General features: G+C 28.6%; 1 protein-coding gene across 2 annotated transcripts in view; it reads left to right on the top strand.

Moving 5' to 3' along the window:
- Window positions 1-9,972, top strand: part of LOC132922007 (ankyrin repeat domain-containing protein SOWAHB-like) — a 55,416-nt gene extending 45,444 nt beyond the window's left edge. For both annotated transcript variants that reach the window (XM_060985305.1, XM_060985304.1), the window contains 2 exons: window positions 9,805-9,816; window positions 9,934-9,972. In XM_060985305.1, the coding sequence (XP_060841288.1) occupies window positions 9,805-9,816; window positions 9,934-9,957 (36 nt within the window). In that variant the 3' untranslated portion in view covers window positions 9,958-9,972. The remainder of the gene's footprint in view (window positions 1-9,804; window positions 9,817-9,933) is intronic.
- Window positions 9,973-16,964: the final 6,992 nt, after the last annotated feature.

The raw sequence follows: 16,964 nt of genomic DNA on the forward strand, positions 1-16,964 counted from the left end.
GCACTATGTATATATATATATATATATATATGTGTGTGTAATATATGTATTATACGCATGTGTGCGTGTGCATTTATACATGTACGGAGAGGAGAAGTCTATGCGTCGACGACGGCGAAGACAGTCTCTCTCTCTTCTCTCTTTCTCTCTCTCTCTGTCTCTGTCTCTGTCTCTCCTGCAGTCTCTCGAATTCCTTTCGGTATTTATCCTCCTCTTCGTTTTGTTTTGTATTTCTTCTTTATTTCTTATTATTTATTTATTGTTTTTTCTTATTATTTTTTTTTTATATATAGTTACATACTTATATTCCGTATCACGCGGTCTTGGTCGTTAACCGCACATTTATGTTAATCGTGTGTATGTGTGTGTGTGTGTGTGTTTGTGTGTTTTGTAGCCGATTTTATTTATCGCATACAAACGCGTGGCTGTATAATATAATAGGGGACGATGCCGCGCTCCGGTGGAAGAGGGTCGGCCGCGGCGGCGGGACGCGCGTTGGACTTGCGGTGGGCGTCATCGACGGAGCATCGGAATCTTGGCAATCTGCGGATGCAGCGGAATGACTGTCGAATTTTCTGACTTCGAAACGGCGCCCCTAACGTGAAATCTTATCGCGTTTCTTCTATCATCGTTGTTAATACATACTATATCCAGTAAAATATCGGTCACGCGTGTCGATTATTGTTTGTTTTATACACGACGACGTATACAATGTGCACGTTTAATAGGTAAAAATGTATTTACAAACCACAAGTTAAATCATTTTCACGTATACAATACGTTGTATAAACAATTGTACTCGACAGTACACTGAATTTGTGCAAAAGACGTCTTACACGACTTACTAAACCTAACGCATTCGATTATATACGACGGAAAATTCTCTGAAGATAACGTTGGTATGCGGCGTGAATAATAATAATAATAATAATATAATAATAGTCCGACCTTATGCGACGACTTTCGCGCCAAATATTCTAACTTTTCTTTATTCAAAATATACATTAAAACGACTTATTATATATCTGTATATTTGTGTTTACTTTATAGTTTATATACGAATTTTAACGATTTTTCGCTTCTGTTGTAAAATACGTTTAAGTGATCGAAATGAAATTTGACGTCGTAAACCATAACCTGTACGTGTGGTTCAAAATATAATAATTTTTGTATTTAATACCTACAAATAGGTATATGCCTATACCTTAATAAAAAATATTATCGTACGCGCGAAAGCAAGACTTTCGTTTTTTTTTTTTTGTTATTAACCGTTTTAATATATCCGATAGAATTCACTAACGGTGGTAGCGGCGATCAAATATTTTATAAATACGTGTATTACGAAACGATATAATTCGTAGTCGTACAAAACTATATCACTATATAACAATGAAGATATATTATATTTATACGATATCATATGCGCCATCGGCGCGCCGCGGCGTTTGAAAACCGCGTGCTGCAATCCCGGTCATCGGGGGTGGTTGGAGGAGAGGGGGGAGAGAATGCGAGCTAAACCCACTAAATCTTCGGTCCTGTTGGCACCGGGCCACTGTCCGACACCCAATCCTAAAATACCGTCGACGTCGCCGAAAACGACGTCGTAATTAAAAGTCCGTCGCCGCCAAGACCCGTACGTATACCGTCTACGAGGACCGGCCGCGGAGGAGACGTCGCCGAGCAGTTGTTTTATTTATTTTGTTTTTTTTCTTATATTTATATTTATATGTGTGTGTGCGCACAATTATACATACCCTCGACGACGTATATCATGAGTGTGTGTAATAATTTTTTTCCTCCTTTCAAAACACACTGCACACACTCGCACTGTGTGTATAAAATCAAAAAATACTAATATAAATTCGTATAATATACAGTGTACAATAACAGTCGTCTCGCCTTGTATAAGTCACCGTACCCAAATATAACATTTCTTCTAACTGATGCAGTATATTGGATTTGATGTTGGCGGTCGGCCGTTGAGTCCTATTTTTCAGATAAACTAGAAAGCCAAATAATTATTAATTTTCATTCAGAATATACTTATAATATATAGTTACAGACCAAATCATCAACGGTATACGCTGATCCTTCTATACGTTATATGTATGAACATTAATAGACCTGAATAAATAAATTCTTTAGCGCTTTGCACTTTTTTTGTTCGAGAAAAATTTGACCTTAAAACGATCAGGTTATCTCGAGTTCTTAATTACTCGAACAATTACAAAAAACAATTATTTTCAGGGACACCCTGTAGCTAAAGCATTCGCCACGGTATTTGCTGGCGGTCGTCGTCGGTCTGGCAATTAAACAGCCCATTAAACAACGGGCGCGCGCACGATGCGTCTATATACGATATTGTAATAATAATTTGAGATCCTCTCATGCCGGCCGGCGCGAGCGCTCGCGGTATAATATAATGCTTAGAAATCGGACCAAGGTGAAAAAAGCGTTAAGTCCCGGACGCCGGTAATTTATTGATGGTTAATTTTTTTTTCCTTCTTTCCGACATCCGGTCGTTTGATAGAAGTATTTTTATTATTATTTGAGCGACTTTGTCACTGAATTATACTAGACGCGCGCCGTTTATATACTTGTATGTATCATGTATATACTTATTATATTATTATAGCTGTGCTGCACTTTTCGGCGCAAAAACACGCTCCGTTTCTTAAACATATATATAGTCTTGGTTCGCTCAATGATTTACGGTTCTTGTTTACTCTGTGTCGTAAATCCTACTGCAGCTTAGTTTTATTGCATCATTTTTTTTTTTATCGACCATTATAATTATAAAAAAAACACAATATTTGAGTTTATCTGTATAATGTTTACGACAAACCCCACGTCCAATTTTGAACTGGTTTACAACTTTATTTTTTCCACCGATTTACGATCCCCCTCCACCCCTTCGTAATTATAATAGACATAGACACGTAGTTTAGAGTTTAGACAATAATATAAAGATATAACATCCTCAAATATCAAAATATCGTGTAAGTTTATTTTTCTTTCTTTTACCTTTTTTTTTTCACCTGCAGCATTTATTAAACATTTTGGCAACTTTCAGCTTGGCTGCAGGTTGAGCAACTATATTTAAACCGTAAGTCATAGCTTGCTAGTACTTACCTTTTTTTGTAATAGGTATAATGGTGCGGCATGTGATTTATTTTTCAATTATTAATTTTACTTAAGTATCAATTTTTTCTATAGTTTAAAACTAATAAAAAAAAGTTAGCATCTATTTTTACTTGCGAAATCTTCATTATTTTTGGATATCAAAATCACACAAAATTCAAAAACATATTTTTTATTGAAAAAGGTTATAAAGGATCTATATAATATTTTATAGATTAGATATAAATTACCTTTGGTTGGTAAGTAGATTGATTCTTAAAATAACTTTACACTTTAATTCTTTTTTGATTAACTATTAATCTGCTGAAGTGTACTGTGTAAATATTGAATTAATGCCTTTTTAAAGATTCCCAATTATTTCTGATTCCACGTATATATAACCATTCAAATTGGCTTATTTAACTAAAACATTTATCTTTATTTGCTTCAAGTACAACAGTAAAAATCTATTTATATTATACATATATTTATTGTTCCAATAAAAATTTGGTGAAAATTTCAAGAATTATAATTGTTATTATATAGTTTTTGAATTAGATATTAGATACATCAAAATATCGAAAATCGTTTGAGTAGGAATTGTTATTTTACGAGTGATTATGCAATGTAAAAATTTCAATATAATAATATTATATATAAAGCTAATATTTTTTAATTAGCATATGAACAACATATGACGAACCTTTTATTCAATTTTCGAGCATTTTTACCTAGTAAATAATTTTTGATCTAAATTTATAAAAACAAAATACAAATTGGAAAATTTCAAATAGCTGTAAATTAACAAATCAAATCAAAAACAATCAAAATATTTTGAAATTTATATTGTGTATAAAAAAATTTTATATAAATATTTTGTAAAAATGTTAAATATCTACATTGATTAGTATTTTGAAAAAATTATCGATTTTGTCGAAAACTATTTTTTCCAAAATTGAAGTTTTCTTTAATTTTTAATTTTTTTTTTAATTATTCTGGAAAATACTGTTAATTAAATAGATTCAATTTTTTTTATTAAAAACTACCCTCAAAGTTGAAAACTTAATTATATTTTGGAATACTAATATATTATATATATTATAAAATAGACTCAAAAAAATAAATAACACATAGTAAAATTAACACAATGATCGCTCTATACTCAAATTTTAAAACAAGTGATTTATACTTTATAATATAATGATGTGTTAACATTTTTAAGCTACAATTATATTTTTATGTTATATTCTATTATGATAAAAAAATCTGATTTCTCTATTGCTTCATTTTTTCTCAAACTTCAGCAAGTCACTAATGAGTAATGACATTTATAAATACAAATACAATATATATATATATTTTTATAGCTGGCAGGTATTTTTACTCGGAAATATGTAATCACTCAACAATGTTTTATGTAGTAAACATTATTTTACTCGATAATACAGCGCCCCGGAACCTAATATTTATCGTTTTGAACAAAAGATAAAAAAGGTCAACTTTCATATTTTCTCCTTTATCAAAGAAAATAATGGTTTAACAGTATCTTAAAAATAAGTTATTTTTCTATAGTTCATTAGATTTTCTTATAACAGTTATAACCATCAATATTTCTTATTCTTCAACACATAATGAATTACATATAATAATACTATTAAATGCATAAATTACAGATAAACATGTTATTTTTTTCATGATTTGTTTCAATGTTTTATTAAGTTTTAACTTACACAATAAATTAACTTCCATATTATTTTTATGAATTTATGTGAGTTTGATTGGAGACCATAATTTTTTGAAATTTGTTTTTATTTTAATTTAATTTAGCATACTTGGGAAATAACTAGCAGTGATTATGAAATAATTTCTTTTTAATTTCTAACTGACTGACATATTAAAAAAAAAAGTAATAGTCTGCATGTTACGAATTTACGATATTATCATGTATATATTCGAGTGGGAATTGACATTATGTTAAACTATAGACTCGATTACGTCAGTGGTGTTGACCTAATTGCGTTGGTGGAGTCTTAAGTCTTAAACATAGTATATTGTGATACAAGTATACGTAGGAATACAAAATTTATTAAATTTCATCGCACATAATATTGTATAATGTATAGGTATGTATGTAGAGATCACAAACATATCAACAGTAAGTATTGCTGCTGCTGCCCGTGTCGTTACAGAACGATGACAATGAGGATGGACGTACATATACGTGCATATAATATTATATCTTAGTATACACGTGTTCTCGCGAGCTGCAATAACAATATAATAATAGTAATAATAATTGTAATTGTATACAATAAAATAATAACAATGATGATCATAATAATAATAATAATAATGTGATCGTGTATATACAGGCATTCGAGACGCAAATGCGACGAGCACCCGCCACTGATGCGTTTACGAGAGGTGTTATTAATATCCACTTAGGACGGTGACTAGATAATGGGCACCCGTGGTATAGCGTATATTCTATGTAATTGAGCGCAGACGATTTGTATTTTCATATTTTCTTCGTATATTGTTCCTTCGCGGTAGCCTCGCGCGCGCGCACACACACACAAATATATAGTGTCAGTCGGTGTGTACATTACACTGTACACGTCATAATAAACCTACCGACGAAAATTACAATGCTTTGGGTTGTTTCCTATTAATCACTGCTGCCGGTGCAAGTTGGTGATGCTGCTGGTACCCCCAAAAATATCTGCCGCGAGCCGAGCGTCTTTATCAAATCTCACTCGGGAGCTCGCGCGCGCGCCAATGATGGCCACGACGCTGCACCGGTAGCCTTCTTCTCTTCTCGTGCACGCGTCCGCGTCCGCTCGCTCACCGGAGGAGTCCGATCTAATGACTGCGTGCTTATCTCAGTGTATTAATACCACGATATCCACCAGATGTATATTATTATATATTATGATACCGTTGGATTTTACCCGACGAACCGTGAGAAAATCGTGTAAATTGACACGTTGATGGTTGATGCGATGGTCGTCAACGGCGAGAGTTTGTCGGTTCGTCGTGGTCGTATAGTCCATAATATTATAGGTAGGTTAAAGTAATAACGATAGTAATACACGAAAAACCACGGCTTACGTGAAACTTTTTAATGACTCTTTGAGTAGAAATTATATTTCGTATATTAGTTCGATAACTACGCGAATCGCGGTGATGTTGTATTACGGTAAATATGTCGAAGAATATTTAACGCGTTTAACATTATTACATTAATATATAATACCTACATAAGTTAGTCTAGGTGACCCCAGATCTGGCAAACTCGATAGATGAGGTTTATTCGTGTACTTGTTTATAAATATGTGGGAAATATACATATTATTGTACCTTTCATAATATTATGTTTTACTGCCGTCACTGCAGCTATATTACGTTATATTTATATTCTTATTCAACGAGATATAATTATATAATGTTATTTACTCCTATTTGTATTTTAAAATGTTTTTAGGTAAGCTGATTAGTACCTAGTTAATGGGTTGTAAGAAAACATAATTATACTTAAAGCAAATAATTGACCAAGGACTATTAATGTGCACATGTTTGGTTTTTTTTAATTAGTTTACGAAATAATTCAATTTAAATGCAATTTATTGAATATTATTATTATAAATTTCACGCGACTTAAATAAAATCAAAAAAAAAAAAAAATCTTGAAGTACTTAGAAAATTAAAATGTATTTTACATTATAATTTTAAGTATTTGAAGCACTCGGAACTATATAAGTATACATAGAGTAATTATTTTATGAAACAACACTCAATATTTCAAAATCTATTAGTTACTTAATTTCCAGTCGAAATAAAACAATTTTGTTAAGTATTTTACTTTTTTGAATGATAATTCAATTTTTAATTTCATATTCTAATTCAGAATATGAAATTAAAAATGTACGTTATTGTCATTAAAGAAATTAAAAACTTAAAAAATTATAACAATAATAAATATAATGTTTTATTGTGACCAGAAATTAAGTAAAATTTTTTTTTTTTTTTTTAATAATAGATTATAAAATAGTGAATTTTATTCGATCAATGAATCATTCAATAAAGAACAATGCTATATTAATGATACTTTTATTTATACACTATGTGTGTATGTATATATGTTATAAATGGATTTCCATTTATGAATAAGTAGACCGTAAAATCCGTCCATACTACCAAAATCTGGAGTTAAAAATTTCACATTAAAAAAAAATAAAATAGTTTACAATAGTTAGCACCTACATAAATAGTAAAATGACTAAAATGATTAAATGTTAAATAAAAACATATACATTATGGGACATTGAGTTTAGACCGTGCATTATGTACGCATGCATATTATAATATAGTATAATATGATACTTATTGGCTATTATTATGTAGAATCATCTTTTGACAAAAAATGTACTCTGAATAAAGCTCTGTTTTCTCTTAACTGTACTTATTAAAATGAATAAAAATTTTATTGTAATGTACAAAAAAAATAGTCGTTGTAAGATATTTGAATTTAAAAATAATTCATAACTCATGAACAAATTATAAAAAAATAATGTTAGATAATACTCAAGCCCCCTAAATTCAAAGGCCTATTCTTATATAAATAAATAAATTACCAATGAATTATCTACGAATTGTGCATATTTTTTAGCAACTGAACTGTATTGTAATAATTATAATATTATATAATATACTTATATACATTAAAACGTACAATTTGAAATTATTAATATGTTAATTATCATATGCTGTCTCTTATATAAAATTATAAGATTAAAAGTGATATCATTTAATTGTCAAAATTCCAGTGCCAATGAAGTTTAAAAATGGTCACTTTAAAAAAAAAATATGTCACAACTATTTGAAAAAAAATTAATTGGTGTCTATCTTTAATGACATTAACTACAATAATTAACAAATTATCCAAAATGTCATGCATTAAATTCAATCATTCTCCCTTAAAATTATTAGTAGATATCCTTAGGGATATAAAAACTTATGAGAAAATTAAAAAAACAACATTTTTAAGATACCTATTGTTGTTTTTTTTTTTTTTTAATATTTCATATTATAATTTATACATATACTTTACTTTGTTAAGAATAAAAAGTTAAACTAACAACAATTTTTTAAAAAGATGTTTAATTTAGTTATTAGATTTAAATGTTAGTGTACCTAATATTGTGTATTTGTGTATACTAATTGAATTAACAAGTACACTTATATTTACCAAAATTGTGAACAAAAAGTTTATCTGACTGTTGGTTATAAATTATAACTTATAATACTTTAATAGATGCCGGAACATTAGTAACATATAATACGTATAATATCCACTTTATCTGAATATAAATCCAAACGTGTTTGACTTGTATAATTTGTAGTTATTTTCGAACCTTTTAAAAAAATCGTTAGAGTAATTATAGCAATTCTAACTGATGAAATTGTTTGATTAACAATATAATAATGAATTATTTTGTTTACGTTTGATATTTGTTATTAACATAACATTATACGAGTAGCATTATTACATATTTATTGCAGTTAAATTAAAAAAATAATTTTAAAATTAATTAATATTTTTTTTATCATTATTATTATTCTTTTTAAACATTTTATACATAGGTACATTGTTTCATTAACTTAATTACGTTCATAATGATGTTAATCATTCGTTTTATTAACATTTAGCTGTAGGTATAATTGGCAAATAATACACTTTAAAGCATAATTATAATCAACAAATATATAATATAATATATTATTATTATAAATTAAATTTTAAAATTATATACATTATTAATTATTAATTCTCTCTCTCTCTCTCTCTCTCTCTTTCTATGATTTAAATTTTGCACGTTTACGTTGTGTCCAAAAAATATATTTATTTGTTTCATATTATTATAAAAAAAATTTCAAATGCAATTCACCGTGAATAGATTAAAACCAACGTTAAACTTCAAAATATATGTTTATAGATATCATGTTATTAATAACTCGGTAATTAACAGGATACTTTACGTTTTTATTGCGTGAAATAAAGATCATGTTAATAAGATAAATTACAAACATTATTTACAGTACTTATAATATGTCGTACCTATAGGTATTTAAATTTATTTAGTGATATTTAAACATTTTAAGTCATGTGTGAACCTCTAATTATTATTTATTACTTATATTTGTAACTTCATGAATATATAAAATATATATAATATATATATAGTAACTATCAAGTGTGGGCGAATATTGATGCATTCAATTTAATCTTAAACCATTATATATATATTTATTTTAAAAAAGCTGTTTCTCTTGACGGCTAATAAATTGTTATCAAACAGTTGGGAAGATTATAAATTTTTTTTTATTTTAATTCTTAGATATTTTTCTCAGATATCAATTTTATATATTGTTAAGTGTATAAAAATGTATGCCTAAATATTTAAAAATGTATTGGTACTTTAATCAAGTATCAATTTTCAGTTAATCATAACATTTTTTTTTTTTATAAAGTTACTATATTTATAAACATAATACTATATATAGCTTTGTACTCATACATTAAATGTATAAATATCATATAAGAGTCAGTTTAATTAAATTGTATAATAATTCAGTATGTTTTTTTTTTTGTTTCCGGTCGGATTTTGTTATTCTCAAACTCAGGACCCTATCACTGTAAGTAAACACTTTTTATACGACCTATTTCTTATTTGAAACCGTATATATTAATTATTGTTGTTTTCGCATTTTTCATCACCTGTTGACTTGGCCTTTTTCCGGATACTACAACAGAGCGTGAGTATTGGTTATATTTAGTATCTATTAAAATAATTAATAATAGTATAATAGTGGTAAGTAACCAAACTATTAACTAAACCTATGTATTATGCAAATCAGGAATATAATTAATTTATATCAATACATTGGAATTTTTTATCAATGTGTTGCTTAGAAACTACGTTTGAACTTCTCAACTTAATTATGCTGTTCTATAGTAATAATAATGTGCCTTTGTGTTCCTGTAGACGCTTTAAAGTTTGAAATTGAGCATTGTAAGGTATTAATTGCAGAGACGGTATTATTATTATTTTTTTTTTTTTTTTGACAATTTTTAATGCACTTATCTAATGATTGATATTCTCAGCAGTTTTCCTATAATTATACAACATTAACCAAAACGCGTTTTTTCTCTTGTCCACATTTACATAATGTACAGAATTATATGCATATCTAAATAACTGCGTACGAGTGTACCTATACGGTTAGGTTTTTTTTCTTCAGACGTATTTGTTGACGTGTTAAAATATCGTTTTCATCAATTTTTTTTCCACCGTCGTCCACTATGTAATGTAGTGGGAAAAAAACTGATCGATTTCATAAATAATAAAACAAAATGATCAGAGTGGAAACATGAACTGAACAACGTTCCGGTTTAGTAGGTTTAACTCTTGATTAAAAGTATACTTGTAAACATATTCGTTGTAAAGAGATGATAAAATTAATATAGGTACATACACACATTATATTATTATGCCGAATGAAATATTAACCAACTGCAATTGTACGTTTACGCATAACGCTTGTGTTTATTTTAATAATTTGATTTTAAAAAAAAATTTAAAAAACTGTAAGTACATATTATTATATAATATTGTGTATGTAAATACTATTCCTTAATTTGTTGTATGATTATATGGTAGTTGGATCCTAACCCTTTAAAATACAAACCGTACTTGAGTCGTTAAGCGGTTTCTGTTTCCTATGTATATATATCCGAAAGATATATTTTGTCGTTCGCAAGAGTTTTGGTTAAAGCGCATTAACTTGCAGGGTAGATGAAACTTATATATAGGGTACATAGTATCTCACCGTTATTGTCTCACCCGTTGACAACTTTATTATTACATAATGTTTTTGAAATATGATATAATTTACGAAAATTTTGACTGTTTGATGAAGTTACAATTAGCACTTTATAGTTGACCTTATATCTCTAAATAATTAATAAATAATTATTTTGTTTTCGTGTTTCTTATAAATCTGTGGTACGCAATATGAAATATAACGAAATTTATTTCTAGCTATAGTTGTTTTAATTTAAAGTCCATATATATTATATACTCATTTGTCGTTAGTCGTTAATATATTCGAGCTGATTATATAGTAAAGGATGTGTTTGCAGTTTGCACTATGACACACTCAATAAGACACCAAACAATGTCTATTGATACTTCTGTAATTTACAAAGATAACTTTTATTGTTCACGTGGTATATATTATACTGTATATTTAATATTGTGTATGTACATGATATATTGTAAACATTACAGTGTAGTAAAGAGTAAACTAAATCCTGTCCGTGTTGACAATATCGCTAACGTCCGGATTTAAGTCCAGTTTATAACCAGTAGTAGGGACGTGTATTGTAATATTATTATTATGTAGTAATAATATACCTATTAATATAATGTATAATACCTACGTATTATACGTGTATTATAATATGGTACACCCGCGTATTATAACGTGTCTGCCGATGATCGGCCGTTTGTCGATCGTGTAGATATGATTTCAGGTGGGTTTTCTAATCTTTCGGAATCTCTATCGTTTTTGATATTTAAAAATATTTATTCTTTTATACATTATATTAATATGTGTATGTATATATTAAGAACGTTATCCGGCCCCGGGTGGCCATTAATTCGGAGCACATAATACGCGATGACCGGCGTATCTGTATCTGTTATAATAGGTATATATATGAACGTATAATACCCCATACCTGCAATAATGTACTTATATAAACTGCACCGATATTATATTTTATCATATACGAATAAACGCGCGTATATAAACCATTGTAGCGTACTTTTTTTGTATACACATAATATACCTATATATTATATTATATATAAAATTATAAAATATTCTCTGCGATCGAACCGTTCGATAGTGTCCGCGGGAGGACTATTAAGAAATAACATATCGTATACATTATATATACCTATATACGTACGTATTATATATATATATATTTTTTTTTCCCCTTGAAATTTGTTCCGCGAGCGCGCGCCCGCGTGAGAAGGCGTCCGGCCGGGGGCTTCGGGGGGGCTGCGGCGTCGGGTGCGCGTCTATATAATATAACCGACAATTAGAGCGTTAATACGACGGACGGCAGAGATTGCCCAAGGGCTGCCGGCCGGCCAGGGATGGTATTCGGTCAGAGATCCGCCGCGCCGATAAGAGGTGATGTACGCATATATACGAAGCCACGGAAGCCGTTTCGGGTCGGATGAGGAAAAAAAATTACTCCTAGTGTACATGTAATATTTATATGTAATATGTATGTATTTATGCGTCTGTGTGTGTGTGCGCGCATGTGTATATGCCGTCGTAAGTACTACCCGCCGCCGCAATAACTCCCTCCGGGTCTAGGTTCATGCTAATGAGGACACCTGTCCTAATAAAATTTACATTCATTTTACATAAACATTTTTGTTTTTTTTTTATCACGTTATAATAACCGCGTTTAGAAAACGTATATAATACACACACGCGCGTAATGTGCGTTTGTGTGTGTATATGTGTGTGTTGATATTATTATTTCGTTGTATAGTCTCGCGAGAAATTGTTGTTGTATAGCAACGGTTTATTATATATACTATATAGTATATAATATACGGTATGTATGTATGTATACATCACGTGCGTATATAATATGTTTGTCGCGACTCTTCAAATGTCATCGGTAGACAGTATTATACACAGTACAACTACTAACTACTAGTAGTGTTATATAGTAGTTTTTGTATTTATTTACACGATACTTTCGGTGTACCCATAACGTACGGTAGCTGCAACAGATGTCACAGTTGACGTTTTCACTGATTATAAAAATGAAAAGAAAATAAACAGCAAAGTAAATTATACCCACTCGACGCGATCGAAATTAGACGTGTTCGTATATGTACGAGTATTATTATTATGGTGTACGTTGTATATTATATATAGTTGTGACTTGTGTCCATTGCAGCACCGTATACAGCCGAGTAATCACGATGCATGTGATGCGGACGATGACTATATATTTCGTGCGTCTACTTGTTTTTATAATACAATATAATACGTATATTTACGATTTCCAGGGCTTGGAACTTAATGCTCTTAAAAAGTACTATAATATATTCGTAGGTAATGCGCTTTAAATAGTATAATAATATTAATTATTATTATTATTATTATTATACACATATTTTTTTTAATTAAAACTTTTATAAAGCTATATTTATAGTAAAGCCCTGAGATATTTTATTATTTATTTATTTAATTAATTTAATGTGGCTTTACAACTTCATTCTAAAATCACATTAATACTAAAATAAATAGTAATAATATGTTTATTTACGAATCATTTTTGTGTCAACCTTACAATACATAGATATATAGATAAAATACAATAAAATAAAATAAAAAAAGAATCAAGTAAGAGTTTATAATATTTTCATTCATCTAATAAGCTATATTAGCTTGTGATAGAGGTTTTTATAAGAAGTTCATAAAGAACTTTAAACATTTTCCTTTAATGAAAATATTATTATAATAATTTTTAGTTCTTCCATTCGGTAATACATCTTTAAAACAAATAAATAATATAGAAATTTAAATTTAAATCAAGCACCATTATTTAATCTCGATTAAAAATAATTTAAATTCAATTTCGTGGAAACACGAATCAATTAACCAACGAACAGAGGTATAGTCAAAATAACTACCTTAAAGTGCTTATCTTATCACTTATCAACTATGGTAATTGAACAGCATTTTTGAATACAATTATATTTTGATAAAATGTATAAAATATAGATTATTATATATTGTTTTTTATACAAATTGAAGTACTTCAAATTAATCTAATTAATTATATTTTGATTTACAAATTTCGATTATCATTATTCATCCAATAGGTATGCTTTAAAAATTAAAAATGGAAAAATAAAATATATGTGACTAAGACTTAGAAATACATAATATGTAATATAACTTTTAAATTTTTTTTCCATAGTGTCGAAATACATTTTTAACTTATTATTATAGCAATAAATCTAACAGTCCATAAAAAAACATGCAAATGCAACAACTTCCAAATCCCAAATATTGATATTCACTTGAATATATTACTATTATTATTCTGTCTTTCCAATCCCTTTTGTCGACGTAATAAAACGCTCTATTATGTAATGATAACATAGTGGAATTCGTTTTCGTTTAAAAATAAAATAATTCTTACGTTTTAGTACTTTAGCGAAGTGTATAATAAATCATTCGTAATTAAGTGGTATTTGCGACTTACGATTTTCTACTACACGTTCCCGCTAGAAATTCGAAAAATCCTAATAATTTTTAAATCTTCCAAAAATATTTCTATTCTATATAGTCCATACACTCTGTTTTACGTTATTCGTACTTAAACTTAAAATACTCTAACAGAAATTGATAATTTCAATATTTTTTTTTGTTTTACATCAATATAATCTTGTAACTACCATAATAAAATAAAAAAATAATAAAAAATAATAATATAAAATCTTATATTTTATTGTATTTCAGTATTTGTATTAAAAATGATAAGAGCACTTATTACTGTTATCGAAGTATATATTTACTATTAATTTGTACTTGGTTATAGAAACTATGTTTTGTTTTAATATAATAATTGAATTGTGTGGCCTTTTTCAACTAGTTATAACTTAATAGTATAGATACCTATATATTTTAAGCAATTTACGGTCGTTATTAGTAATAATTGTTGATGTTTACAAAATTAATAAGTCCTTAATAGCAAATTTATGAAAATATTCTTTGAATTATTAAAATATAATTATCATGTATTACGTATAAATACAATCGTTAAATAGATATTTGAAAATAATAAAACTATAATTATTATATTGGCATGCCGATAAAATTATGAACATTTACGCAACAAAATACAGAATAGTATATTATATTAATAGATTACTTAGATTTATTAGTTATTATTATACTTGAATGTCGATTGACTAAATTTTTCAAGTTTTTAACGTAAAAATATTTTCAATTATTCTAGTTATATCGAATGGAACAATAATTGAGTATGGCTCGTGTTGTTTGTACTACTACATATCGTACAGATAAAACTTTTTGTTACTGTTTTTGAAACGAAACAAGTATAATTTATGTAGAATGTTGTAAATGAATTTGTCAGTTGCAAAAAAGATGGATCGTGTTTTTTATACAGACACACACGCACACATACAGTGCATAGCATTGCCAACATATCATGCGTATATATGAATAACCGAGCCACAATGATGGATTATAAGATAATTGCTCGGGTTATAATATAAAATTAAAACAGAAAAAAAAACAAAACAGTAGATGAGGATAGTATATACATTCGTGTAATATTTTTTCGAAATTTATAACTGCCCGGTTGGTTGTCCGTCCAATTAATTTTTTTAGAAGCCCGGGAAAAAAATAATGTAATATATAAACAATATAAACATTTATTTTCTTTTAGTTCTTATTTTTCCGCGCCCCGCCGCCGTCACCAAAACATTCGGAAAATGTGGTGGTGATCTTTCACGATGCAACGCTTGCACACGTTTAGAATACGAAATGATAAGCAAACTTACAAACGTGCGCGCGCGTGTGTGTATTTTTTCGGTTATAATTTCTGAAGAATGTGGTTTTACAAACGCGCATACGCGGTCTTGTATTTATATACTATATATATATATATTTATATATAACTACACGTAATATTTACATACCACGTTCTCAGCGTCTACACACGTAGGCTAAACTTTTTTCGGTAGGCGTCATCGTTTCTGTATATGGCCGAGGTAAAACAATATATATAAAATATGTTGTGCTAGTATAATTTTTTTTTTTTTATTATTATTATTATTATTATTATTTATATTTCGTTATTTTTTTTATTTTTATGATATATGTTTCCTCGGGTTTTCTACCGTGGTGCTCACCATAATTCAGATCCACCGCACAGATATCCGCGTATAATTTATGTGTGTTCAACCAACACGGTAGCCTACGAGACATGCGTGGATATTACGGCGTGGGGCTCTTATCACGAATCGAGATTTTTCGACGTTGTTTGAAATTGGCTTCTAAACACACACACACACACACACATATACATACATACTTACATACATACATACATATGAGTTTATTATATATATTATTATCGTATAATATATATATATACACGAGTGCGTGTGTGTGTAATAATAATAATTTTATTATTATACGACACTCTTATATATATATACGATTATTGCGTTCGCGGCGCAAGGGATGTCCTTAATTTTTGTTCACCCGAAATTTATGGGCTCATGACTTTTGGCGCTGTCGGTCCTGAACACGGGTGCCCGTGAAGTATATAGATAACGATTTTGGCGACATAAAAAAAAAACTTTATGTTTTCTAAAAATATCTAAGACTTTTGTATTTTATTTTTTCTACCATAATATAATAATGACGTTCCCAGAATAAATTAGAAGTCGCTGGTTTTACAGTGTTCAAAAAATAAACGCAGAGGCTTTTTAAAAGCCCACAATATTTTATTTAAAACAAAAAAATAACGTTTCACTTCATGTTCGTACATAGGTATGATATAAACATGTATAAGGCGATTTCACTCTTTATTCCTAATATTTGTGTAGTGTTTTATTATTATTAATATTGTTACATTATAACCCGTATCTCAATAATATTTTCATATTAACTATTTAATCTAAAATAAATATCAACATAATAAT

The sequence above is a fragment of the Rhopalosiphum padi genome, chromosome 2, assembly GCF_020882245.1.
Source record: "Rhopalosiphum padi isolate XX-2018 chromosome 2, ASM2088224v1, whole genome shotgun sequence".
NCBI classification, from domain to species: Eukaryota; Metazoa; Arthropoda; class Insecta; order Hemiptera; family Aphididae; genus Rhopalosiphum; species Rhopalosiphum padi.